This window comes from Antennarius striatus, chromosome 5 (assembly GCF_040054535.1).
Source record: "Antennarius striatus isolate MH-2024 chromosome 5, ASM4005453v1, whole genome shotgun sequence".
Classification (NCBI taxonomy): domain Eukaryota; kingdom Metazoa; phylum Chordata; class Actinopteri; order Lophiiformes; family Antennariidae; genus Antennarius; species Antennarius striatus.
In genome coordinates, this window is record NC_090780.1 from 23,650,312 (window position 1) to 23,674,704 (window position 24,393).

At 46.5% G+C, this 24,393-nt stretch overlaps 3 protein-coding genes across 3 annotated transcripts; 1 reads left to right on the forward strand and 2 right to left on the reverse strand.

Moving 5' to 3' along the window:
• The first annotated feature begins 163 nt into the window (after window positions 1–163).
• nuf2 (UF2 component of NDC80 kinetochore complex) lies at window positions 164–3,535 on the forward strand. Its single transcript, XM_068315287.1, has 13 exons — window positions 164–513; window positions 1,183–1,257; window positions 1,350–1,426; window positions 1,526–1,587; window positions 1,685–1,782; window positions 1,880–1,953; window positions 2,029–2,122; window positions 2,203–2,265; window positions 2,349–2,486; window positions 2,568–2,708; window positions 2,790–2,965; window positions 3,045–3,180; window positions 3,259–3,535. The coding sequence occupies exons 1-13, from the start codon at window positions 391–393 to the stop codon at window positions 3,364–3,366; spliced, it is 1,365 nt and encodes a 454-aa protein (XP_068171388.1). The 5' UTR covers window positions 164–390; the 3' UTR covers window positions 3,367–3,535.
• cfap57 (cilia and flagella associated protein 57) lies at window positions 3,191–10,322 on the reverse strand. The gene is made up of 22 exons (XM_068315286.1): window positions 10,166–10,322; window positions 9,626–9,939; window positions 9,286–9,545; window positions 9,001–9,175; window positions 8,748–8,909; window positions 8,503–8,639; window positions 8,262–8,427; window positions 8,064–8,177; window positions 7,771–7,983; window positions 7,522–7,695; window positions 7,288–7,449; window positions 7,001–7,156; window positions 5,697–5,790; window positions 5,421–5,611; window positions 5,160–5,333; window positions 4,904–5,062; window positions 4,687–4,830; window positions 4,392–4,508; window positions 4,163–4,297; window positions 3,950–4,093; window positions 3,614–3,794; window positions 3,191–3,327 (listed from the first exon to the last, which is right to left on the reverse strand). The coding sequence occupies exons 1-21, from the start codon at window positions 10,320–10,322 to the stop codon at window positions 3,633–3,635; spliced, it is 3,510 nt and encodes a 1,169-aa protein (XP_068171387.1). The 3' UTR covers window positions 3,191–3,327; window positions 3,614–3,632.
• A 647-nt stretch (window positions 10,323–10,969) lies between these two features.
• Window positions 10,970–23,902, reverse strand: efcc1 (EF-hand and coiled-coil domain containing 1). The gene is made up of 8 exons (XM_068315235.1): window positions 23,083–23,902; window positions 22,034–22,473; window positions 15,714–15,862; window positions 15,361–15,496; window positions 14,321–14,477; window positions 12,839–12,997; window positions 12,352–12,421; window positions 10,970–12,214 (listed from the first exon to the last, which is right to left on the reverse strand). The coding sequence occupies exons 1-8, from the start codon at window positions 23,755–23,757 to the stop codon at window positions 12,081–12,083; spliced, it is 1,920 nt and encodes a 639-aa protein (XP_068171336.1). The 5' UTR covers window positions 23,758–23,902; the 3' UTR covers window positions 10,970–12,080.
• Between the last annotated feature and the right edge of the window lie 491 nt (window positions 23,903–24,393).

Below are 24,393 nucleotides of genomic sequence, written 5' to 3' on the forward strand. Positions count from 1 at the left end.
TAAATTATGTCATCTTTGTCAAATAACTTCTGTTCTGAACGCACCACTGAATCACAACTGACGCTTTTTGTTCCTGTTCATTTTTCCTATTTTTATACGTTTAATTAATTAAATAACACCAACAAAATACGTTTTCTAATCATGTAACAATGATAATAGCACACGGTTGGAATGTGGAAGGTTTTACAGCGATCAGTTCGATAGATGGCGGAAGTGAGAGAGGTCAACTTCCTGTTACCACCGAAGAAGTACAAACGGACCAATCAGAGGCGCCGACGAGGAAAAAAAACATACAGACCCGGAAAACATTTTCAGGCGCCAATTTCGGATTGTTGGAATTGAAAATAGTCTATTTTTTTCCTGTTTTTATTCGCTTTCTGAGTCGCGACAATGACGGAGAACACATTCCCTGTTTACAGCGCGGACGCAATAGTGAATTTTTACCGAACGGAAGTTCTGACCGGTCAGGAGGCGAAACATTTCACCAGGAGCGACTTGACTCCTGCTCCGAAGGTAACGTCCGCTCAGCCGGGATGTCTCCTGGCAGCACCGCGGTGGTTTCACCTTCCTGCAGTAAAGATTCGGTATTTACTCAGATCAGAAGTTACCTAGCGCAAATTACTTTAAATATAGAACAGAAACATAAAGTCTAATACAAAACGTCCTTATAATCAGACCGAAAACAACATTTGTCGTTCATCGCTTTATGGAGGCATCACATCATTACAGCTGTACCTTTATTCTGGAATTAACATTATATATTTATATATATTTTATATTCAGAGATAACATAACATTCCCTTAAAGAGAAAATATTACATGATCCACCTTATAGTAGCTGAATCTGCATGAATCTCAAAACGATCAGTACACAAGAGAAAAAAATAACAAACTTCAACACAAACGTCGATCGATTGATTGATTGATTGATTGATTTGATGCACATTATGCAGACATTAAAAATACAGGTTCCTGTTACTGTGATTAGACGATACAGTAAATGAAATCTACTGGTTCTATTTGATTAACAGTACATGATAAGGTTTTTTATAATCAAACCATCCTGATTCAGAAGCTACGATCATGGAGTATTTTTCATGTGGATTTATTGGTGTTTGGGTTGATACCAGCCTGCTGTAGCTGCTCATCATTCTCACTACCCTTCCATCATTCTCTTTCCAGCCGGAGACGGTTCAGACGCTCTACATGAGAGTTCTGCATCTCCTGTATCGCTTCAGGCCCGAGTGTCACTCCATGGTGCGTCCCGGGTCCGACGGCCTTTAACTGCTGTTCTAGTGTTTGTTTGGAGGTGATGTGGGGCTTTATGTGTGTGTTTTGTTTCTCACAAGGTTCCACTCTTAGAGAACATTCAGTATCCGGCGTATTATGAGGGGACAACTGCCATCATGAGCGTCTACATCCGCATGTGAGGGTTTGTTTATCTCCTGGAAGACACGGCCAGAGAATTAAATATCTACTTTGCATATTTTTAATCAACAGCATGTGACTTTTTGTTTTTTTTTAGGCAACAGTTCCTACCCATGTGCATGGTGTATGATTTCTCACTGAATGACCTTCTAGCTCCAAGTCAGTACATGTTTTTATACTTAGACAACATCACATATTTACACCTCTGATGAACTAAATATCAGGAAATTCTTGAACTCTTGTTCTTCCTCTCTAGAAAAACAGAGGACTCTGGTCATTTTGAGTGCCATCATGAACTTTCTTCACTTCAGGAAGCAGAGGATGGAAATCATGCTGGAGAAACAGGCTAAGTTTGTACGTTAAATTTGACTTTTAAGACTTTGTAGAGGCTGTTTTATGGATAAAGTTTTAAATGTTGTGCAGTTTTAAAATTGTGTGTCTCTGTTGGCAGAGGGCAGACATGGACCGGCTGCAGGCTTACACCAAAGGCAACTTAGAAGCTGAGAAGAAGATTGAGAAGCTGATGTAAGTCTTCCAGCTTGATGCATCCAAAGAATTAAAGACGTGCAAACGGTTTGACTTTTCTGTGTCCGCAATCAGGATCATTCCCCCGGAGCAGCAGGCTGAAGCCGACGAGCTGGCTACAGCGCTGTCCGACCTACAGGCCAAGACCATGCATGAATGTCAGGAAGTGGTAGGTGGAGGTGGAACAACCACCACAATAAAACCTGCTGTCTTGATTGTTCTCTGTGAAATAAATGCGTCTCCTTTCAGAATGTGAAGAATGACAGCATCGCAGAGTGGAAAAGTAACATCGCAGAGAAGACTCAGAAACTGGTACGAGACTGGGATTCAGATGTTTAACGATGTCTCGAATTGTGAAGTAACGATGTGAGTGTGTGTGTGTGTGTGTGTGTCAGGCTCAGATGAAGGTGGACATCACCAGCTTGAAAGAAGACATCGTCAAACTGAAGTCTCAGATCGTGGAGTCTCCAGAGGAGCTGAAGAGTCAGATGGAGAGGATGAGGGAGAACGTGAAGAACATCAAGAACTCTATCGTGAGTAGAATCCAACCGAACCGACGCGCGACCGGCTGCAGCGGGTCGACTGTGACCAGCTTTTGTCACTGTTGATTTCAGGAAGAAACGGACGAGCGCGTGGTGGAGCTGCAGAGCATGGTGCAGAACCTGAGTCAGACCGAGTTGGAGATCCAGCAGATGTACAACCTGCTGCAGGACCTGGAGAGCAGCATGAACAATGCCAAGAAGCAGCAGGAGGAGGTACTCCCACCATCAAACCTGTTTTTAGTAGAACTTTAAAAACGTAACCAGCCTTAATCCCTCATCGGTCTGTGTGTTCAGCACCAGGATCTGATGGCTCGCTACGAGAAGAAGCAGAAGGAGCTGAAGAACTTGTGCGTGGAGGAGAACCAGCTGAAGCGAGCTCTCGCCATGAAGCTGGACAAAAAGTCCAAACAGAACATTCGCCGTCAGAAGAAGCGAGAGATGAAGGAGCAGCACGTTCAGGACGTTCTGGGGTATAAATGACGGCGTGTTGTTCGAAAAGATCGGTCCACAGAGATTTGAATCTGATCGAGATGTGAAAACTGTCTCCAGCCATTGTAACCAGATCCATCAGAAGCGTGAGGAGATGGCCGAGAGGATCCAGGAGATCACCGGTGAGACGCAGCAGCTGAAGGCCAAGATCCAGAGCCTGAGAGACGTCTGTAGCGAGGAGACGAGGCGAGCTCAGGTAACGCCCGGGACGCCCGCCTCGCCATCGCTGCATCTCGCCATTTAGACTGACGCGTGTCACTTCCTGTCCGGCCAGGTCCTGTACGACTCTCTGTCCACCTCCATGGATGAGCTGCACCGGAGGATCCAGATGTACGCCGCCGACCTGAAACACGACGTCGTAAAGATGTCCGCGAACTTTTAAGAAATGGTTCCACTTCCTGTTTGTCATTATATTAGTTGTGTTACTGTTACAGGTTCAGTTTAATCTGTTCTATTTAAAATAAAACATGTTTATTCATGAATGTTTTGCTCTTAAAAGTTTAACTTTTCAAATATTAACCTAGTTTTTACATCTAAATGTGTTCAATAAACTCCGATCAAATGAAAATGTGGCTACGTTTTCTTATCACCATGACAACACATCAACAGGAGGTCATGTTTTTACCCACCCTCTCCTTCAGATGACCCTTAATGGAGCTCTTCCTGTTTGGCTCCCTCCTCTGGCTTGACTCTTGTCTTGTTGGTCGTCTTCATCGCTGCCAGCTGAGCTTTGTGCTCTTTGACCTGAGTCTTGGTCACATTCAGCTCCTTACGCAGGTCGTTGATCTCGGTGATCAGAGTCACGTTCTCCTGCAGAGAAGATGGGAAAGATCAACTTCTGCTCAGACGAGCCCCAAAGAAGGAAATAGAAATGTCAAGTTGGATGTCTGTTCTCTAAAATAATTCAGGAAATGAAAGACTTCAACCAAACAACAAATAAGAAACTCGTCTGGTTCGGAAAGTGCCTTCATGATCTTGTTGTAGACTTTGTCGTGCTCCTCGGCCGATTTGGCGAGTCTGGACTTCAGGCTGCTCACGGTCTTCTCCAGGTGTTCGCACTGGAGACTGAACACCTTGACGGTTTCTTCATCCTCGCTGCTTCGCTCCACCTTGAAGATAAAGTGACGTATATTCACTCTGGAATTAGAAGCGCTCTTCCTGGTCCTTGAGTCGCTCACCCTGTCGGCCTGCGATGCGTATCGGGAGTAGATCGTCTGCACGCTCTCCTTCAGCCTCTTCGGCTCCTGGATGAAGCTCACGCAGGTGTGGAGGTCGGATTGGAGCCGCTGGAGGTGCGTCTCCATGTCCTTCACCTGTTGGAGGAAAGACGTTCAGGTTCCAAGGTAAAAATCGCTCGGATAGTCGGAAACCTTGCCTCAGTGCGGAGACAGAGTCGTGTTCGCTCACTCTCTGCGACTCCTTCTGGACCTCCTTCTCTCTGGCCCTCAGTTTCAGCTTCAGGTCGGAGACGTTCAGCTTCAGATGAGTGTTGCTCCTGCTGATCTGTAGAAGCTCCTCCTCCAGCTGTCAGCAGCAGAAAGCGTCTTTATGGTTGTTTCAGTTCAGGTTGGTCAGTTTTTATCAACCACACAAAAGCTACTCAACACATTTTCATCAAAAACGCTGAGTCAAAAGTTTGAATTGGGGTTCATCTAAGCTAAAGGTTCTGTTGTGCTTCAGAAGCTCAGATTTGAAGTCTGACCTGACGGATTCGCTCCTTCTTCTCAGCGATGTCATCCTGTTGAGGCTCGATCTGTTTCTTGAACTCGTTTAACTGGAAGTCCAGAACAAACTTCAGCTTCTCCAGCTCTTGGTTCTTCTTCTTCAGGGTGGCGATGGTCTTATCCTGCATGTCACAAACACACTTGTTTTAAACCCATCTATCTGAAACTGAAGCGGTGAAGGTCCAATCTAATCACCTTGTCCTGGTTGGTCTTCTCGTGTCCGGAGATCTGCCTCTTCAAGTCCTCGATGTCGCTCTCCAAGGCGCGGATCAGGCCCAGCAGCTTCTGACGCTCATGCTTCATCGTGTTCATCTCCGTGTCCTTTTCGTCCATTTGCTTCTGCAGACTGTACAACTTTGATCGCGGGTTCGTCGGCCAATAGGAAGAAGAGAAGCGGCGTCACATGAGCGGCGCAGAGCAGACAGAACAGAATCGACCAGGCTTGGCTCACCTTCTGTGTCATGATGCCAGCTTCTCCTTTCAGGTTAGTGCTGGTCTTCTTCTCGGCGTGCAGCTTCTTCTCATACTTGATTTTCAGGTCGTGGGTGATCCTCTTCTCATCCTCCTCCACTTGTCTGGTGATCTCCTTGAACTTCAGGATCTCCTGCTCTGCCTCCTCCTGACACTGCTCCATATCAAAGCAAGATTAAAACCAACAAATCTAGAACCTCCCTGGTTTTACATTACGTCTCCTCTGCTCCTCCTGACCCACCTGAGCCACCAGTCGAGTCTTCTCCTGCAGGGGAGCCTCGTAACGCTGAGTCAGCTCCTCCAGAGCTTGGGTTTTGCCCTTCTCCACAGCCTCCAGTCGGTTCTCAAAGTCTTCCTGCATTCTCTGATGTTCAAGCAGCAGATCCTGGAATCTCTCGTGTTCCACAATCAGCTTCTGGCTGTAGGACAACTCTGTGTGATCGATAGATTGATTGATTGATCCCTGAACAAACAAACAAACACACACCTTATCTTCTGACGATGGTCCCCATCTTACCTAAACTCTTCAGTTCTTCTGAATGTTTGGCAGCGAGCTGGTCAGAACTCTGCTGGTGCTCTCGCTCCTGCTTCTCCATCTGCGTCCTCAAGGCCTGCAGGGAGAAGAAACGAGCTGAAGGGACAGAATCAAGGAACTTGTGCAAACGCAGCAAAGACGCTGTACAGATTGTTAAATCTGATGTTTCTCCACCATTGCTGCTGCGCATTTAGTTTTTGAGGAAAGTCCTCAGAGAACATTCCGACATCTCCAGGTTCTGGTTGAAATGTTGACCTTAAACTTTGACTGTCAGTACTGTCAAAGTCCTGAGTCGGTAGCGGCTCTGTACCAGTACCGGGTCGGTACCGGTACTGGGTCGACCCGGTACAGTTGGTCAACCCGGTACAGATCCAGTGCTAACTCGGTACCGGTACCAGGACCGGGTCAGTACCGGGTTGACCAACTGTACCGGGTCGACCATCCTGGTACTGGTACTGACCCGGTTACTGTTACCTGACCCGGTCCTGGTACCGACCCAGTGGTACTGACCCGGTACTGACCCGGTACCGGTACCGAGTACCGAGTTAGCACTGGTACCGACCCAGTGCTACCTGGGTACCGACCCAGTACCCCAGTACCGGTATCGACCCAGTACCGGTACCGACCCGGTGCTAACTTGGTACCGGGCCGTGGTACCAACCGACCTAGTACTGGCCAGTACCAGGATGGCCAGTACCAGGATGGTACCCAGTACTGGTACCGGGTCGGTACCACAACCGGGTCGGGGAACCAGTACCGGGTCAGTATCATTACCAGGTTGGTACTGGGCTGCGGGGCTTAAGGTACTTGGTTGGTACCAAATCAGTACCGGGTCGGTAGCAGAACCGGGTCAGGGAACCAGTACCGGGTCGGCACCAGAACCGGGTCGGGGAACCAGTACTGGTTTGGTGATGGTAACCGGGTCGGTACTGGGCCGAGAACCAGTACTGGGCCGCAAACTAGTACCGGGTCGTACCGGGCCGCGTACTGACCCGGTACTGGTTCATGGCCCGGTTGGTACCGGGCTGCGGGCCTTTAGGTTCTTGGTTAGTACCTGCCCGGTACCGACCCGACCTGGTACCGGGCGGGGTAACCCGGTATTGAGCTGGTACCATCCTTGTACTGGTTCACGGCTCGATACCAGGTCGATACCGGGTCACCATACCGGTCCATTAGGCCTACAGCCAGGTCTCATCACCAGTACGGTACCAGGACCATCAGGTCCTGGACGATCAGGTACCGGTACAAAAAAGTTTGGGAACCGCTGCGTTAGGAGATCACCTGACCTGCTCCGTGGTCTTCAGCCTCTCTATTTCCTGGGTGAACTTGTCGGAGAGCTCCCTCGTCTTCTCGCTGTGGTTCATGTCCTTCAGGCGGAGGTGGTACTCGTTCTCCATCTGCATCTCCTCCAGACGCGTCTTCAGCTCCAGCGTGTTCTGGGCCTGCAACACCAACAGAAGAAGGCTAATCAGGCTGGACACAATCAACGATCCAGAGAAGTGAATCTGGATCGGCTGGCCTCTGATGTCAGAGTTTCAAGAGAAGAAGAGCAACACGAAGGGAATTTAGGAACCTTCTCCTCCAGGTCCGACTTGGCGACCAGGATCTCTTCGGTGTGGACAATCTGCCGCACGCTGTCCAGCCCTCGTCCCTCCTTATTGATGATCTTCCACATCGACAGGCAACCGTCTTCAGACGCCGCCAGCAGGAACTGATCGTCAAACGTGATCGCCATCTGCAGAGAGAATGTTTATTAGTTATATAGAAGATAAAGACGTATAATTCTTTGCTGTGAACTTCGACCAACCTTGGTGACGGGGCCACAGTGGGCTTGGTACGTGAGCCACTCCTTCTCGGTGGGTAAGGGGTATTTAATGGCTCTGATGGTTCCGATGGACGTCCCAGTGAAGACGACCCTGCTGGAGTGAGACACCGTCACGGCTGTGTGGGCCACCTCATCGGCAGGAACCTCCCTCAGCACCTGAGGAACAAGTCACCAAGATGTCTGACGGAGGACACCGGAAGGAGGCGCAGAGACGCGTCGTTTGTCACGGACCTGAGAGTCATGGATCTCCTTCAGGGTGAGGTCGCTTCCCACAGCCAGGATCATCTTACAGTCTGCAGAGAAGGCGACGCCCGTGTAGCTGCAGGACTTCAGGACGCTCTCGGACTCACGCTTGCCGGTCTGCGTGTTCCACTCGTACACGGCGCCGTCCGTCCCGCACGACACCAGCCGGCTGTCGTCGCGGCTCCATTGGATGCCACGAACCTGCAGAAGACATTTCAACACCATCCTTGCATGATCCACATCCTGAACGATGCACTCCCTCCACCCCAGGGGCGTCTCACCTTTCCGCTGTGACCCTTTAGGTTGAGAATGTTCTCAAAAGAGGTGACGGAGTAGATTTGGATGACGTTCCCGTTGACGGCCGCAAACACGTGACCTCCCTGGCTGAACGCACACTGGATGCATGAAACGTGTGTTGAAATGTGCATCAAACTTTAGGGATACAAGTCAAAGGATGATTTTTTTTTTTTACCACCCACCTCTCTGCAACCACGCACAGTGAACTCCTTGAAGGATCGGATGTCGTCGACCAGCAGGTTCATCAGCCTGAGCTTGTCGGTGAAGCCCACCAGGATGTAGAAGCCGGTGGGGTGCAGCGCCACGCTGTGGGCCTCCTCCTGGAAGTCCTTGCACAGTTCCAGCATCCTGGAGACAATTCACATGATGAGGAGACGCCACGCTCCTGAGAATCTGGTTTTAGCGGGATTATTAGGCTCTTACTTTGTTTCGTAGTTCCAGATGCGGACGGACTGGTCCAGGGAACTTGTCGCTACGATTGGCTTTCGAATGCAGACGGACAAACCGGTGATGGACTTGGAGTGGAAGGACTGGAGCAGGAAGTCAAAATGTGGATGTCCCTGCGGATGAAAACGGGTGTTTTCAATCGAAAAGTCAAACCAGCCGAGGAAGTTCAATAACAGAAAACCAAGAATGAAGGTTTGATAGTAAATGGAAACTGGCTTTACCAGGTTCTGTTTGTCCATCTCCCCAGAGGATAGATCGAAGGTGTACAGCTGCCCCCTGTCTGTGCTGATGGACACGCTCTCCTCGGCTGGACTGATGCACATGGTGTGGATCTCCTGGCCTTCCCCCGGGGTCAGTTCATCGCCGTCCAGGTCAGGAGGGATCTGCCAGAACAAAATCACATCACCTTTACTTTCCTACAGGAAGCCCCGCCGTCTTTCTAGGCTCAGTATAGTCACTGACGTCAGCATTTACCCGTATCTCCCTGCTCAGAGTGAAACTGTCCTCCTCGTTCTTCTCAAAAAGGCGGACTAGGCCGGACCCGAAAGAGCAGGCAAACCCCCTGGAGTAAGACAGAAGGGCTCTGATGGAGGGGGAACCGGGGCCGTCGTTGCCATCAGAGTCCTTGATCTTCTTCACCTCCACCAGCCTGTGAAGTCAATTGGTGAAACAACGGGTTACTTATCGTGAGATCGCCTTAAAAAACAACTTTGAGCAAAGTGGGACAAAGTTCTTCACTTTGAAGTCCAGAAGTCCGACCTGTTAGACTTTTCCTGTGCCACCTGGACAGACACGTCTATCTCTCTCCTCAGGTTCCCGGATTCGAACACCAGCAGCCTGCCGCCGTCCGTCCCGGCGATCACGCGCTCCGCCGTCAGCCAGGTGTGGCAGAGGAAGTTGAAGGACTCCACCTTGGGGAAGCAGGTCTGCTTCAGGGCTCCCTCTGCATAGCGGAAAAGCTTGAAGACGCCGCTTCCGCTAACGCAGAGCTGCATGTTGTTGTACGGATTGAAGCTGACCTGGAAGCGTCAGACGAACACGACACGCTAAGAACACGTACAGGAAGTGTGTCTCCAACGACGGAGCATTGACGACTCACCTGGTTGACGGGATTGTTGGAGTTGCTGGTCTTCACTGTCGCCAGGACTTTATGTTTCTCCCAAAGCCAGAAGATCAGCATCCACTCCGGGGCGCCCGTTTGGCCAATCAGGTACTTGGAATCGGGGGAGAACGCCATGCAGATGAACTCTTGAATCGGGGCGTCTCCCGCCGTCAGGACCTTCCTCTTCCTGCCTTGTTCGTGCTGCAGGTCGAACACGGTGACGGTGGCCTTCTCGCCGCATTCTGACACCGCCAGGTACCGTCTGTTGGCGCTGATGGCCAGGGCGTGCATGTCCCGGCTTTTCTCTGAGCCTTTAGACAAAAACATTTATTTAAAGGGTCCAAATAATCATCCATTCTTTAACTTTTGTTTGCTTCCAGGTTAAAGTTTGAAGACTAATAGTAAGTTACTTTAAATTCAGCTTATGGCCTATCCAAACAGCTGCAGATACAAAGTCCCTATGGAAACAGTATTTTAGCATCTTAAAATAAACAACATGGATGATTCAAGAAGATATATTTATCTAATACTTCTTACCTGGAATGAACCTCTGACATCTTTGGACAGTGTTGTAACACACACAGTTGTTTCCGCTGGGGAAAACTACGGTTTGTTCGTCGACGTAACACAAATTGTTATTCACCTCTGTCCGCAGCCCAAAGATGAAATGGGACTGAGCGACAACAGAGGCCATTTTTAAACAAAATTCAAAGTTTTTTCCAACCACAGAATGGATTTGAAAATATTTAAAATTGACAAAAACACTCTCAATAAATTAAAAACGACTCCACTGACGGACAGAAATGATGGTTTTTAAACGCCACAAAGAAGGAAAACATCCTCATTTGGGACAGGCACACTAGAATGCAGAGTCCCGTTGCCTAGCAACTCAGGAAGTCTCATCCTGAGATCTCGTTTCTCTCCTCTTCTTTCCACGAACTTTTTTCGCGTTCACTATATTTACTTCTTTCATTCCGTAGTTTGTTTGTTTGTTTTTTTTCTCTCGCACATATTAGCATAAGCTACCAGGAAGCTACCGTGTGTTTGCTAACTCTGTGTCTGTTTTCTTCCTCACTCGTAATCTCGCGAGATTTCAGTGGTTGCCACAGCGACGCGGATGCTAGTGGGCCGGGCTTAGTCCTGTGGCGGAACGTGACCAGGAAGTAGTATAGCTGACGTAAAAGTGTAGTTTTAAAAAAAAAGTTTTTACTGTGTTGTATTGTCATATTTAACCATCGTAGATTCTTCTGTTAATTTATTTTAATTATTTTAAAAGCTGTATGTAATATAAGAGAATTTTTGTTCTGTACTTTAAACTTTATTATATCAAGTACATTTAATTTATGACATTTTTTTTTCCAGTTTTCCTTTTCTTAAATTTTCAATCCCAGGCAATTAGTCACAATTGAATATTTTTATATTCTCCTACAACACTGTTTTTAAATGTCCTCATGGTGTCATCAGATTAATGGTGAACATAAATCTGCATTTATCAAGCAGGTTAAAGATAAACGTGATCCACTTGTTGTAAATCTCTGACCATCCATTGTCCAATTGTCTTTATCCATAGATGGGTCATGCATTAAAAGTTTCATTATTGTCATAATCACGGTATAAAGTTTGTATATTTATAGAAAGCTACGCCTCCTTGTCGATGAAGATGATGATGTTTCTGGACCAATTGAGTGTCGACCGCAAGTTGACTTTGCAATGTCAATAAATAAACGAAAAACAAGTTTGCAGAAATTTGTATTTAGAGGCAGAGATTGAATATGATATTTATTCATATTTTTTTTATGATCACCTGAAGAACTGTGCAAACAGTTGTCATAGTTTGGTTACCCTGTTGTGAGCCCCAGGTCCTCTTCCAGGGGAGTCCATCATGATTTTCTGGTTTCTGCAGCTGCTGTTTTTATTCCAACCACTAGAGGCCACTCAATCAAGAATTTCAAAACGGACCTAGTTTTTACATCTTGCATGGTTCCCCTATGGGCTCTTCTCTGTTTACGATATATTTAAGCTTGACAAACTGATTGAAATTAATAAAAAAATTAAATCATCTGTATTTTTTCTAATAAATTTCGTAAATTCTTTAAGGGGTTGTCTTTGAGCTGTTGACCAAAATCCACTTTACGTTTAGCTTATTTCAATATTTTCACATTTAGAACATCATAGTAGAAAAAAAAATCCATACTGGTTTATGTAAAAATGTGCAATTAAAAATCCTGACAGACATATTCAAGAATAAATTTCCTTTATATGTAAAAAAAAAAGAAGCCCTTTGCTAAACTAATAAACATTCTAGACTACAGGTAATAGTGTCTGAGGCGTACATGAGATTCCATATATACACTATACACATCAAACAGCTTGTCTTTGACCACTGTCAAGCTTGTGTCCTGTCAGGGAGGCTGTTGTTGCCTGGCAACAGCCCAGGAGGAGGCAGCTGTGATTAGCAGGAGATGATGAGGGCGTTGAGAGAATGTTGACTCGGCGTTCGCTCCAGAGGGCCGCCGGTGGACAGGATCTCACAGGCGGCCAGTTCGTGATAGAGAGCGTTGAGCACCTCCAGAATGTGGGCCTTCCCTGTGCAGAGCAGAGCAGATGTGACCTCTGAGGGACTGGATCCCGCTCAACCCCCTCCCCTTGAGTTACAGCAAAATCTATTTATCACTTTTCACACGACTCGTAATCATTTTATTGGGCGTGAGCGCGGGACTAACCGTGCTGCGGGTCGCTGCAAGACTCCAAAGTGCTGAGCAGGATTTTCCCAAGAGACCTCCGCGAGACGTTCTGCAACGAGAAAGACGGCCGTTGGGCAATTAATAGCTGCTTTAACGCGCTATCTGCACCCCATAAACACACAGGCTTGACATGCGTTCGCTGAAAGAAGTGTATTTGCTGTCATGTCTATCATCAACGTTCCAACAGTAAGACAAAAACCAAAGCTGGTCCCCTGACAGGTCCGGTTAGACATCTGTTTGCTGTTTCAACAGGTCAAAGTGGACTTCATTTCAAATGATCACTGAGTGAATGCCTCTGTACTCGTCCTTGAACAATGCTAGCGACAAAGTTATATTTTTCTTTCTGAAACTTGACCAGAGAGCGTTCGGTTTGGGTGGGTTTAGTCCACATTTATAGTCTTCGCCCTGTTCTAAAAGTCAAAGCCAGCCTGTGATCCTTGATATTTGACCGTCAAACGGAACCAACCAGGTCTCTGAGCTGCTGGAGGAGCTGCAGGATGTCCACCAGCTTCTCCTCCACCAGCGACAGGCGGACTCTCTCCGTCTCCAGCATCTGCAGCTCCATCTGAAGCAGCTCCGTCTCCTCCGCCTTCTGCTGCAGCTCCTGCACCAGAGAATCCTTTATCTGGAAGACACGGCACAATCCAGTCGTCTCAGGTCTCCTGTTCATTCAATTCAGATTCAATTCAATTAAAAAAAAACTTGATTTGAAACTGGAACTGTCCTTCATTGCATATAAAAAAAACATACAAAATGTTTTCAGTGCTCAGCTCAGCTCCAAAACCCTCCTCAAATACAAATCCTTCCCCAATCTTGCACCCCAACCCGACACCTACGGACCTCAAACACGGGTCTGTTTGCCAATCCCTCACACCACCCTAAGAACCTACGCCAGGCGAGGTTTCTGTGTGGCACCCCCCCTTCAATATAGCCCAGAATGCCCCATCCCCAGAGACTTTTAAAAAACTCATTAAAACCGTGTTCTCAAAGGTTTTTCTGACATTACGTCAGCTTCTCCTCTGTACTTACACCCCTAACTCAGTCAAACATCCTTTGGCTGCCTTGAGAAGTTCAAGTTATTATTATTATAATAATATACCGGTCAGCACGGTAGCAATAATATACAATTCATCGTTGTTTTGTCTTTTCAGGGGCGTTGTTCTTCTGCTGTTGAATGAATGATGTAGCGTACCGCCGAATAAAACGTTAAGCAACTTCTTTTTACAAAAGCAGCTGGATACGTCTCTCTTGGACACACTTTTACTCTGAAGCCCCGCCGAACATCTTAATACAATATAAATATAGCTCATGTATGTCAAACGTAGAGGCCGGAGTCATTTTTCAGCCCACATCATATATGCTCGCCTGCCAGAAACGCTTAAAATCCCCGCGGCGAACGTTTACGTCATCTGGTATGGAAGGACAAAAGTCTCACCCCACACATGCTGCACATAAACAAAGCCTCACAGTGAGGACTTTGTTTAGTTTTAACTTTTCCTCCCCGAGTGTGTCGAGATGTTCTGGGAACACATTACATCACGGTTCCCCCTTCTGCCCCGTCTTCCTGCGCTGTGAAAATAGCGCCGGACTGTAAAAAGAAAGCTTTAATTCATGATACTGTCGTGGGGTGGGGTGGGGGGGTGGGTAGGGAGTGTGTTCTGTGGTCAGCTCGAGTGAGAAACAGCTGCAAACACACCCCCCCCACACACACACACACACATGGAGGGTGGTTTGGTTAGGTGGAAGCTGCAGGATCATGTCGCTCGCTGTGGTTTCGCCTTTGAAGACCTCCACTTTCATAACAGCCGCCGCCCGTCCTCTGTAATCCAGTTACACAACGTACACACGGCCGTAAATGACTAAAGCCAGGCCGAACACAGACCGGGGTTAGGATACTGCAAGATAGCCCACCCTGGTGGAAAGGAGGAGGGTTGGTGGCGGTTTCTACCTGGTCCATGTCCATCTCCGCCCGGCTCTCCTTCAGCTCCAGCTGCTTATGCAGCCTGGTCACCCTCTCCAGGAGCTCCGCCACAGCGCTGCAGCTCTCTTCGTTCCTCAAGCTCCCAAAGTTAGACACCAGCTTCTTGAAAGCCTTGTAGTCACATCTGATGAACAACACACACCAGCAGATGGAGGGAATATTACATAGTGGTACCTCTACTGACAAATGTCTCTACATACCAAACGCCTCAACAGGGAAATATTGCCTCTAGTTACGAAAGAAATTTCGAGTTATGAAAGGTAAAAATACAGTGTGGGCTGACAATCACAGCTCCCACAGGTTCCTGAACGCAACATTCTCATGAAGATCAAAGATGAAGCGAAAAGCACATTACTCAGGCAGCGAAGGGGATGAAAATGAGATGATGACCTTGACCTTGTGAAAAATAGGTCAAGGTCAAATTTTAACTTTTGTACACTCAGGAACTGGATAAGATAGAAAAACAAGGGAGAAGGCCAGTGTGAGACCCTAGATCAAAGCTACTGTTTTGATCTATGACAGTAAGTTAGAGCACTAGCTTTTATGTTTGACCTATGCAAGTAGCTCAGGGTGAAATTTCAAATTCAGGGGTGTTGCGTGTTGTTGTTGCAGCCTCTAACAGCATTGGTTCTTGTTTTAAATTTCTGCATTTAGTGTAGTTGATTTCAAAAATATTCTGGATATCTTTCTTAATTTAATTATATTGATCAGTCATATAATATATTTTATTCCAAATCCAATTTGAGATCATTTTTATTCCTATTACTCCTGTTTTTATCCTCTTGAAGTTTTTCTGGACATTCATAGCTAATAGCCGAAAGTAATTTTATTTTTTAGAATAAATTGAAAATATCTGTAATGTACAAAAAGCTAGCAACAGAGCTAGCTGATTTCAACAACTGGACATTTAGCTGCTAAAAGACACATCCAGAACCAACAGAGCTAAAAGGCAACTAAATTAATTGTCTTATCTCTTCTGTTTTTATTCAGGTCCAGATGTGCTCTACCTTTCTCCACAGCAGGACAGCCTGGTCAGGATCTTCTTCACCTCGTCCACCTGCCTCTGTTGGTCTCCGGTCCACTTGTCCTCCTCTTCATCAGAGGCTGCCTGGCCCTCCACTGAGCGAAACAACTGCTCCTCCACTAAACAGAACAGCACACCATCATCAGCGAACAAGGCGGTAGCTACTCTCGTTAACACTCACTCCCCAAACATCCAGTACCCCCACCTGTAACAGCGCCAGCAGCCCTGTGATCGTAGTTAGGAAGGTGCAAGCCGTCAAGACTTTAATTCCCTTCATCATTACAGTAAGGAGATGCTGGCATTGCATTTGGTGCGTTAATGGAAAACATATCTTACTCTTATCTGGGGTTGTCACAGCGCGCCCCGTGGGAGAACAGCGGTCATGTTGGGAGTTGGAACAACATCTCGATCCCGCCCTGCTGCCAACGTTCAGCTGCTGATCCGTCCCGGTGACACCCGGTAGTTGCAATTTGGATATCTCTGACCTGGAAGAGAGGATTCACTGTTTTGCGTTTTCTCAGCGAGTACGTGACCCATCTTTACAGCCGCGAACTTCTTTGCAAATAAACCAACATCGACCCAGAGGATAGAATTGCTCTTTTAAATTTGCGACGAAGACAAAAGTTCAGTCCAAACCAATTTCCAAGATCAGAGAGAACATATCAAGTAACACAAGGCAGTGTGTATTAAGCCACATCTACAACCGCCATGATAATTTTATAGAGGCTTGCGTTGCTGCGAGCCAAATCTGGGTGGGGTAATTGAAGCCAGACAGTGTATCTTTAAGGCATTTTTTACAGTAAAGTGGGTCAATGGGGAACGGTGCTGTTAATGTAGAGCAGTATGCTTCCAAGATGTGAGGTAAAAACTGCAGGGAACACAGTTCTGCACATGAACGGTTGCCTAAGCTCTGGTACATATCCTTTTCACCTGCACATGAAAAGATATACGATGCTTTTACTGTATGTGTCATGTCTTCCTTCATGTCAAAGACTCAAAAACATTTGTTTCTGAAAAAAATCGAGAGTCTTGGGTTTGTGCGGATCAATCGCTCCGTAATGGTTTGAATTTCCTGGAGTTCTTCTGCTGCCTGCTCTTTTGTGTTGGGGGAAATCCAATAGGGGGCCTTTTGTAAATCACAGAATAAGTGTTTCCAGATGATGATGTCTTGCCGGAAAAAAAAAAAAAAAAAAAAGACAAAATCTCGAAAGAGGTTTTTTTTTTAACAGCCTCACTGAAAAAAAAAAAGTTATGGAGAACTCATGCTTATATCCTGTTGACACAAGGCAGACCATGCCTTAACACAATATTATACTTTGCATCCGTGTATGAATTTCGGTTTTGTGCGCAAATCCAGGGAGAAAAGCCCGACCCCGCTGTTAATAATTACAACTTGATTTCAGGCGATCAATCAGAGTCGTGTTTAAGTTAGAGGGCGGCGGCGGCGGACAAAGACGAGTGGCTTCGAGAGGACCGGCTGCTGGAACGACATGGAGCTGTTGCGTGGAGGTGAACAGTTGCCATGGAGATGTTCAGACTGGAATGAACTGGTCGAGGGCTTCTTCAGATATAGTCTTCAGCGTGACTGATTGCGTGGTAATTGACAATGGTTGGGGAAAGGCTGCAATCCATGCCAGTGCATGTCGTAGGACACAACTATTGGCTCAGGAACTTGACATTGCGTATGATTAAAAATGGCTTTGAGCCATAAAAATGAACAATAAACTTTTCAGGAAAGTGAAAAGGAGGGGTTTTCCATCAAATGGTTTGGCAGTGATGAGCAGCCCTGAAGTGTTTGGTGATGCTACTGTGGATGGGACTAATACAGACATCTGAAAGCAGTCCAGACAGGCGTCCTGGCCGGTGGTCAGAATTGGGGGAATCCAGCAGACACAGACAAAATTCGATAAGTGTTTTGCTGGACAGACAGAGTGGCTCTCGCCAGTGGAACAAATGCAAAAGCAGCATGAGTGGGTTTGACCTGCCAAAATGAAAATATCTCCTCGGTCCCTCAATGCACTCCGCAAAAGAAGAACGGAAAACAAACACTCGAAGAGTCACATTCGTGCACATTTGCATGCCGGTTACTTGACTGGTAAACTTCTTTATCTGCGTGGGATATTTTCAAAATAAAAGCAGCACTATCAGAAAAGTTTTATCGATACCATTTTGCAAAATCTGAGCAGAAAAAAACGTAGATACTGCATTCATTTATGGTTTTGTAAGTATAAAATAATTGTCAGGAATTGCTCAGAGTGAGCGTTTCAATTATTCTTCTGTGTTGTATCATCTTTCAAAGCAGACAGTTGCCTAGAACTGGGATCTGCTCGGTGGTTTCTGCCTGTTAAAAGAAGTGAGAAATCGCTTTTCTTGCGGTTTGATGCCACGCAAATAAAATCGGCTTTATCAATTGATTGCTGTATGCACCATAACATTTCACACAGTTTTCTTCCTGTCCCAGGATTTAACAGAAATTGACCAAGTAAAATGTTCTAGCATCATAAATCTGCTGAAAAATCAAGGTAAAACTTTATTTTGTGCAAAACTTCATGGAAATAAAGAACATACAGTATTCTCCAATTGGAGCAGATAGATCATCAATGATGTTTCCAGAGGTGTATGTGAAGGCCTTTCGCTCTCTCTAAAACAAGCGTTGTAACCAAATACTCAACATCAATCGCAATTTGTAAGTTCATAATGAAGCAATAACACTTCATCAGTGTAGGTAACCAGCAATGAAGATCATCTTTATGCAGATATTTCCCACTATAACCTTCAAACTGTGCATTAGGACCTCCATTTCTAATTAATAGGATCCTGTGCTCTGCACCATTAGCAGCCCTTTTAAGCCTTTCTTTGTGCCTGTAGGGGGCTGTCCAGCTGTCGGTTGTTAGAGCCAGGATGCCTCCCTGTGTTTATCACAGCGCGGCGCTGAAGTGAACACCCCCCATCCCTCCCCTCCTCCTTCCTCCATTCCCCCCGATGAGCAGTTTCCTCTTTAAGGCGCCATCGGTCAATGACAGCGTTCAGGAACGAGGACCCGGCTAGGACCTGAGCGTGAACTTGTAGTTCAGGGTTCGTCGGTGCCCTGCAGCAGGATGAAGACCGATGGGGGGGGGGGGTGTCAGGCCTACATAGCTGATGGCTACGAATCAGGTCCTATCAGATCACCCCCGTTCACTGACTTCTCAAATAAAGCAACTTCAAAATTCTACCTCTGCACTACCTGAGGAATCAACCAGAAATAAACGGCTGTAACTTTTACGGAGGCTAGTTAAACTTCCCATGGGAAGCAAAGTGTAAAGAAACAAAGTCGGATAAACGCCTATTAAAAGTCAGGGGGTGGGTAATTCCAACACGAGTTTATAAGATATTTTGTGTGTGTTGTATTTCTGCTGATGCCAGCATACCTCCAAACCAGAGAGAGGAAGAGGAGGGTAGCGGTTCGACGTGAACATGAGCCCACTTGGCAGGGCGAGTTCTTGAAGGCCGTTCAAGAACAACAGTGAGGCGGCAGCAGCCAAATGTTATGGGGCTCACGTGCCCCCCCCCCCCCCCCCAACCCCGTAAGGTGGGCCATTTCCACCTTATTTAAAGGCGAGGAATGCCACGGTGGCACCTGCTCCACGCAAAGCTGAAGTTCATGTGCAGCGGAAGATAAACGGTCTGTTCTCCGGCACCATGCAGAGAGCATGAAAAGCTCCAGAGATCATGCCTACCCCCGCACTGGGGGGGGCAGGCCTCTTCTTCAGAAGCTTGGATGGTCAAAGCCCTACAGGGAAAGCCGATAAAATCAGAAGTGAGTTTTACACTCACACATGTGCTCGAGTTCGCTTCGGAGAAATCCCCAGGACGTCTAAAGAGAGACACCTGGCATCAGGAGGACGATAAAGCCCAAGAAGCCCCGGATGACAAATGACCAAAGTGAACTTTAATGAGTCGTTTTGGGGTTTTTTTATATTTGGTACCTCCGCTCCACGTCTTTGGAGTCTCGTCTTTCTTGCAAAACATGTCAGTCATTTAATGAACAAACAGTCGAATGTTTGCTTCCAGCTCCAGATGGTCGACTTTCCTCCCCCTCATTTCTTAGGGTTTTTTTTCCGGTCTTCTCTCGGTGCTTCATCCTGTTTCTCCCCTCCGGTCTGCAGAGATCTACCTTCGTCGACTTTGACTAACTTTACCTTTTTGAATTAGAACTGAACTAAAAGTGACCCTTCCAGACAAACCCTGTTCAGCCTTTCCTGTACTAATAAACTCCCGTGGAGGGCGTGACGTGACTCCCATCGGAGTCTCAGCCGCTGCTCTATTCTTGCAGTCCAAAGTAATCACAGACATATTATGCAACGCTGCCCACACATCTTGAGTTTCATTCAGATGATCACATTTTTTAAAACTGACTTCAGCTGGGGATGTCGATGGAAAGTTTGGAGGGGATTTTCAAGCTGAGAAAATTGTCAATGAAATGCTAAAAAAAGACAAATAGGAATGAGATTAGCTCACATAAGCACAATTTGTCATTCATACAAACAACTGGACTGATTAAACCAACAACAACCTGTGATGTGTTAATGAGTCTTGAGGTGCTGGAAAAATATACTCAATCTACTGAGCTCCTTTTCTCTGTTCCAGAGTCATTTTGCCATGCTAAGCTAGTTAGCTTCACCTGCTTTTCATCATGCATATATGAGAACGGCATCAACCTTCTCATCTCGTGTTATTGGATCATAACTGCAGAAATTCCAATACATGATGAGGTCATGCTAAAACCAAATGTTGTGTTTTTAGCATAGCTGTGATCGCAAGGGAAGGTTTTTTTTTGGCTGTTTTGTACGGCTTTAGCAAAATCAATAAAGATTTTACACCCAAAAGGATCTAATCAGTGATTTTAATGCATAGGAAAACTCACTAACTGCATGGAAATCTGGCATAAACTGATCTAATCTGGTTATTCTATTGAAGACTCTAGGGAAGACCAAAACTGGATTCCAGACCAAAGTAGTTGAAGAATACTTGCCTCTAAGAGGGAATGACAAGTCAGCTGTAAACAATACAACAGCCAATCAAACACATTGAAATAAAAAATGTGACTATCCTGACAGATGAATGAGCACAAGAAATACAAGACTGATCAATTGTGTGGTAGAATACCCGCACCGGCACACCGACACATGACCCTCTCCAAGACTATACCTGCCTGAAAAGAAAAAGGTGTACATTTCTAAAACGTCACAACTCGTAGTCGTCCATCTCCATCTTTATTAACCCTTAATCAGAACCCGCAGGACAGAAGCGATGCTGGCCCTTCACATGCCTCCCATCCCCGTGGATCCAGCAGCATCACATTAATCTTGCCGCTCATCACGGCAGTTTAGAACTAAACCGCAGGGATAAAGTTTCAGGCAGTCATTTTTCAACAGATGCCTCAACATGCTCACGTATCTCCGAACTCCTCGCGTGGGATAGGAGCCATCCGACGCCCAGACAGTGCACCGAAAGAGTAAAGACCTAACTCTGGAGGTGAACATGTGAGACTGAACATGTTGCATCTTCCTCAAATATTAAACCCAGACCCCTGGGCTGCTGGCACCTCTTTCCCGACCATATCCTTGGATGTGATTGCATGCATTGAGGCTTTCAGTGGGAATATTCATGCAGCTTGGTTGCTAAGATCCATAGGACGAACGGGGGGCCTGTGTGGTATTGTTTGTGTGGGACGGGAGTGAAAGAAGTGGGCAGAGATTGATGAGAAGGGTCAGTGTGTTGAGGTTCTCACTCAATGGAGCTTTCTCTTGACAAGTCAGAGCCTTTGTGGTGTTGAATTATTTGCCATTAGGATATGAATGGAGGGGCAGTGAAAAGACTTTGAGACACAGTCTGCATAGATTAGCGCAGGGCTTAGGTTTATAAGGGGGGTATTGTAGCTGCAGGATTTGCCTTATAGAATAACCTAAACCCAGGTAGCGTAGAGGGCGGTCTGGTCTGGCTGCGTGCAATGGTGTCTTAGAGTTTGTAATCGCTGCATCAGGTAGATGTTATGACCATTTAGAGACGGTTTCAGACTCTGATTATACCTTTGAAGCTCAGAGGTAAACACCAAACCGACATCTTTGTAACTTTAACGCCCAATTACACCCTTACTTCCATTAAATGAGTAGTTCCCAACAGTAGTGAAGCCACACACGATGCCGGGTAAATAAACTAAAACACCACGATGGTTGGGATTCGGTGCAGTAAGCCGCAAGAAGAGCGAAAGTAAACCTTATTCCAGGGTGGATGATACTACTGTTTCATTTGAGCCCCGAAAGGCCTCTCGAATGCAATAACCTGCCATAAATACGGGGCCTTTTTCACCGAGACGTGACAAACAGCCAGACACTTGTTTTGCTCAGGGGGGTTGACAGCTGGTCCGACCTCATGAAGAGGTAAAAAGCTCTTTGTCTGGCACACGAACGCCCCGCTTGACCTCAGGGCTGCGTTTGTCCTCCAAGCCCTTAAGTCTCAGGAAATTTTGAGGGAACATTTTTACTTTTATAGCGAGTTTGAATCAATATCAAAATCCAGCCACCATCAAAAACTTCTACAAAACTTGTTTTACCATCGCCTGAACTTCCTCCTGATGTCAAACCCATTGTTCCCATTGTTCCCACTGTCGTTACCTGTAGTAGAGGAGGTCAGACTCCAGCTGGAGGATGTGTCCCTGCAGCGCCGGCACAAGACTGGCCTTGGTTTCCAGTTCCTTCACCTTATCCAGGCCGCTGAGCAGCACCTGCCTGGCCTCCTCCACCTTCCTCCTCATGCCCGCCTGCTCCCTCTTCAGGACCTGGTTGCAGTCCTCCAGAGCGGTCACAGTCTCTTTCGAGCTCCACAGTTCCTGCTCCAGTCTCTGGTTGCACAGCATGGCCTCCTCTACCTGCCGGTCTCTTGAGCTCCGCAGCAGCTCGATTTCCTGGATGATGTTCTGCAGGCTCTTCAGGTTGCTGTAAGTGCTACTTTTCAGGCCGGCGTTGGTCGTGCTTTTCTGAGCCCCGTGTTTCTGTTGGGCTATAAAACAGCCGTCGTCTGGTTTGTGCTTGGAGTGGCTTTTCCACAGTCCTACCTGGACAGAAGTTAGACAGGTGATCGTACAGAACCAAATCAAGATAGGTGCACTATTTGTTTTAGGGACTAACAGGAAATTCCTCAAATAAGGTGTTTGGAATCTCCTTTTTTCAAAAACGTTCAATATTTTTCAACAAGATTCATACTTTTAGATATAAACTTCCTTCAAATCCACAAATCCATAGAAATGTAGGAAAAAGTTTTCCTGGCTCTATCTGTCCTCATGTGGAAGGAAGAAGAACCAGAGCAAACTTCCCCAAAAGCTCTCGAGAACATCCAGAAAGTCTTGATAGAAATCTGGAAGTCGAAGCTGTAACTGCTGTTTTAATAAATCATTTTAATGAATGATTAATTAAAGTTAACGTGACAATGATTTGTCTCTTCAGTGGAAAGTTGGAACACTTTTCTCTGTCAACAGACGTGATTGATTATCATAAGAGCCTTTTTATGAATGACTTATGAGCCGAAACCACCAGACAAAGGGTGGATCTATTTAACAGCTGCATATAAGCAGTTATTAACATCCACTGGTGGTTTGTAGGTCACTTATAAGACATTAATAAGATGTTGAGAGACCCTTAGTAACCGAGTTGCGGGCGCCTCTCACCTGCAGAGCCAAACAGCGGGCGTCGCTGCTCTGGAGCGCGGCTCGCATGTCCTCGATCAACTCCCTCAAACTTTCATTCTCGTCCTCCAGCTTTGATATTCGGTCCTCGGCTTCCTCCAGAGCCACGATCTCCTCGTAGCACTCCTTGGAGCAGGATCCGAGCCTGCAGCCGGAGGCGTGTCGACCATCCGTGGAGGGACGGGAGCCGCGGCTCACATCCGAGGAGAGCAGCTTCTCTCGCCGCCTCAGGGGGCTCCTCAAGCGGATCTGAGTCTCTATGTGCTCGCTGTCCTTCCCGACCAGCAGCCGACCGTTCTCATACTGACACCCCGCTTTGGTGCTGAAGTATCCGCACAGTTTAGCGTGGAAGTGCCTGAAGGTGAGCTCGTTGGGTAACGGGTCCACAATCCCTGCGCATTCCGTGTCCTCGGAGTCTTTGTTCAAACCCAAGACTTCGCACAAGATGTCAAAGTCCTCCACGGGGATTTTGCCTCCACCTTGATAGTCGATGTGATGGAAAATCTCCTGCAGGTATTGATCCAATCCGGTGGCTAAAACTATGATTTCATTCTCCACTCCCCGGTCCAGTCCGTAGTGGTACGCCAGGGTGCTGACGATCCATTGTGTCCTGCGCGCCGGGCGGCTGTACGGATCGATGGAGTCTGAGGCGGCCATCGTTTCCACTCAGCAACATCTTATACTCACAAACTGAACACGGTTACTCTTTCTTCTAACATCTCCCTGTGAGTTTCTGCGTTTCATCCTCTTGGTGCGGAGAGACTGGACGCAAACTGGAGGAGCGCAAACTGGAGGAGCGCAGACGAGGCGTGCGTTAAGAGCGCATTTGAATTTAGCACTGCCCCCAAAAAAGATCCAAAAAAAAAACCAGGGGTCCCCAAATCGAATCCGTTAGACACACACACACACACACACACACACACACACACACACACACACACACACACACACACACACACACACACACACACACACACACACGTTGCTTTAATTGCCACCAGGTGTGTAAACTTTTTTCATCCACTCGGGTTAAACCTTGTTAAGACGTAAGGTGCCCACGAGACTCCGAGGCTGCAGAGTGAAGTTTTTATATATATATATATATATATATATATATATATATATATATATATATATATATATATATATATATATATATATATATATATATATATATATATATATATATATATGTATATAATTTATATATATATATATATATATGTGGTATATATATATAATTTTTTTTTTTTTTTTACAAGGGGGTACAACGCGACGGCTTTTTGCAGGATT

Bases quoted from the DNA above. Each gene is read 5' to 3' on its own strand.
- nuf2 (XM_068315287.1), top strand. From the start codon at position 391: ATGACGGAGAACACATTCCCTGTTTACAGCGCGGACGCAATAGTGAAT. The intron at 1,258-1,349 runs GTGCGTCCCGGG...GTTTCTCACAAG, and splicing joins GGCCCGAGTGTCACTCCATG to GTTCCACTCTTAGAGAACAT. The intron at 2,266-2,348 runs GTACGAGACTGG...TGTGTGTGTCAG, and splicing joins CAGAGAAGACTCAGAAACTG to GCTCAGATGAAGGTGGACAT.
- cfap57 (XM_068315286.1), bottom strand. From the start codon at position 10,322: ATGGCCTCTGTTGTCGCTCAGTCCCATTTCATCTTTGGGCTGCGGACA. The intron at 8,910-9,000 runs GTAAATGCTGAC...TTGTTCTGGCAG, and splicing joins CTCTGAGCAGGGAGATACGG to ATCCCTCCTGACCTGGACGG. The intron at 8,640-8,747 runs GTAAAGCCAGTT...TTTCATCCGCAG, and splicing joins AGATGGACAAACAGAACCTG to GGACATCCACATTTTGACTT.
- efcc1 (XM_068315235.1), bottom strand. From the start codon at position 23,757: ATGGCCGCCTCAGACTCCATCGATCCGTACAGCCGCCCGGCGCGCAGG. The intron at 14,478-15,360 runs GTAGAGCACATC...GTTGTTCATCAG, and splicing joins CTGTCCTGCTGTGGAGAAAG to ATGTGACTACAAGGCTTTCA. The intron at 12,215-12,351 runs GTTAGTCCCGCG...TGCTCTGCACAG, and splicing joins TTGCAGCGACCCGCAGCACG to GGAAGGCCCACATTCTGGAG.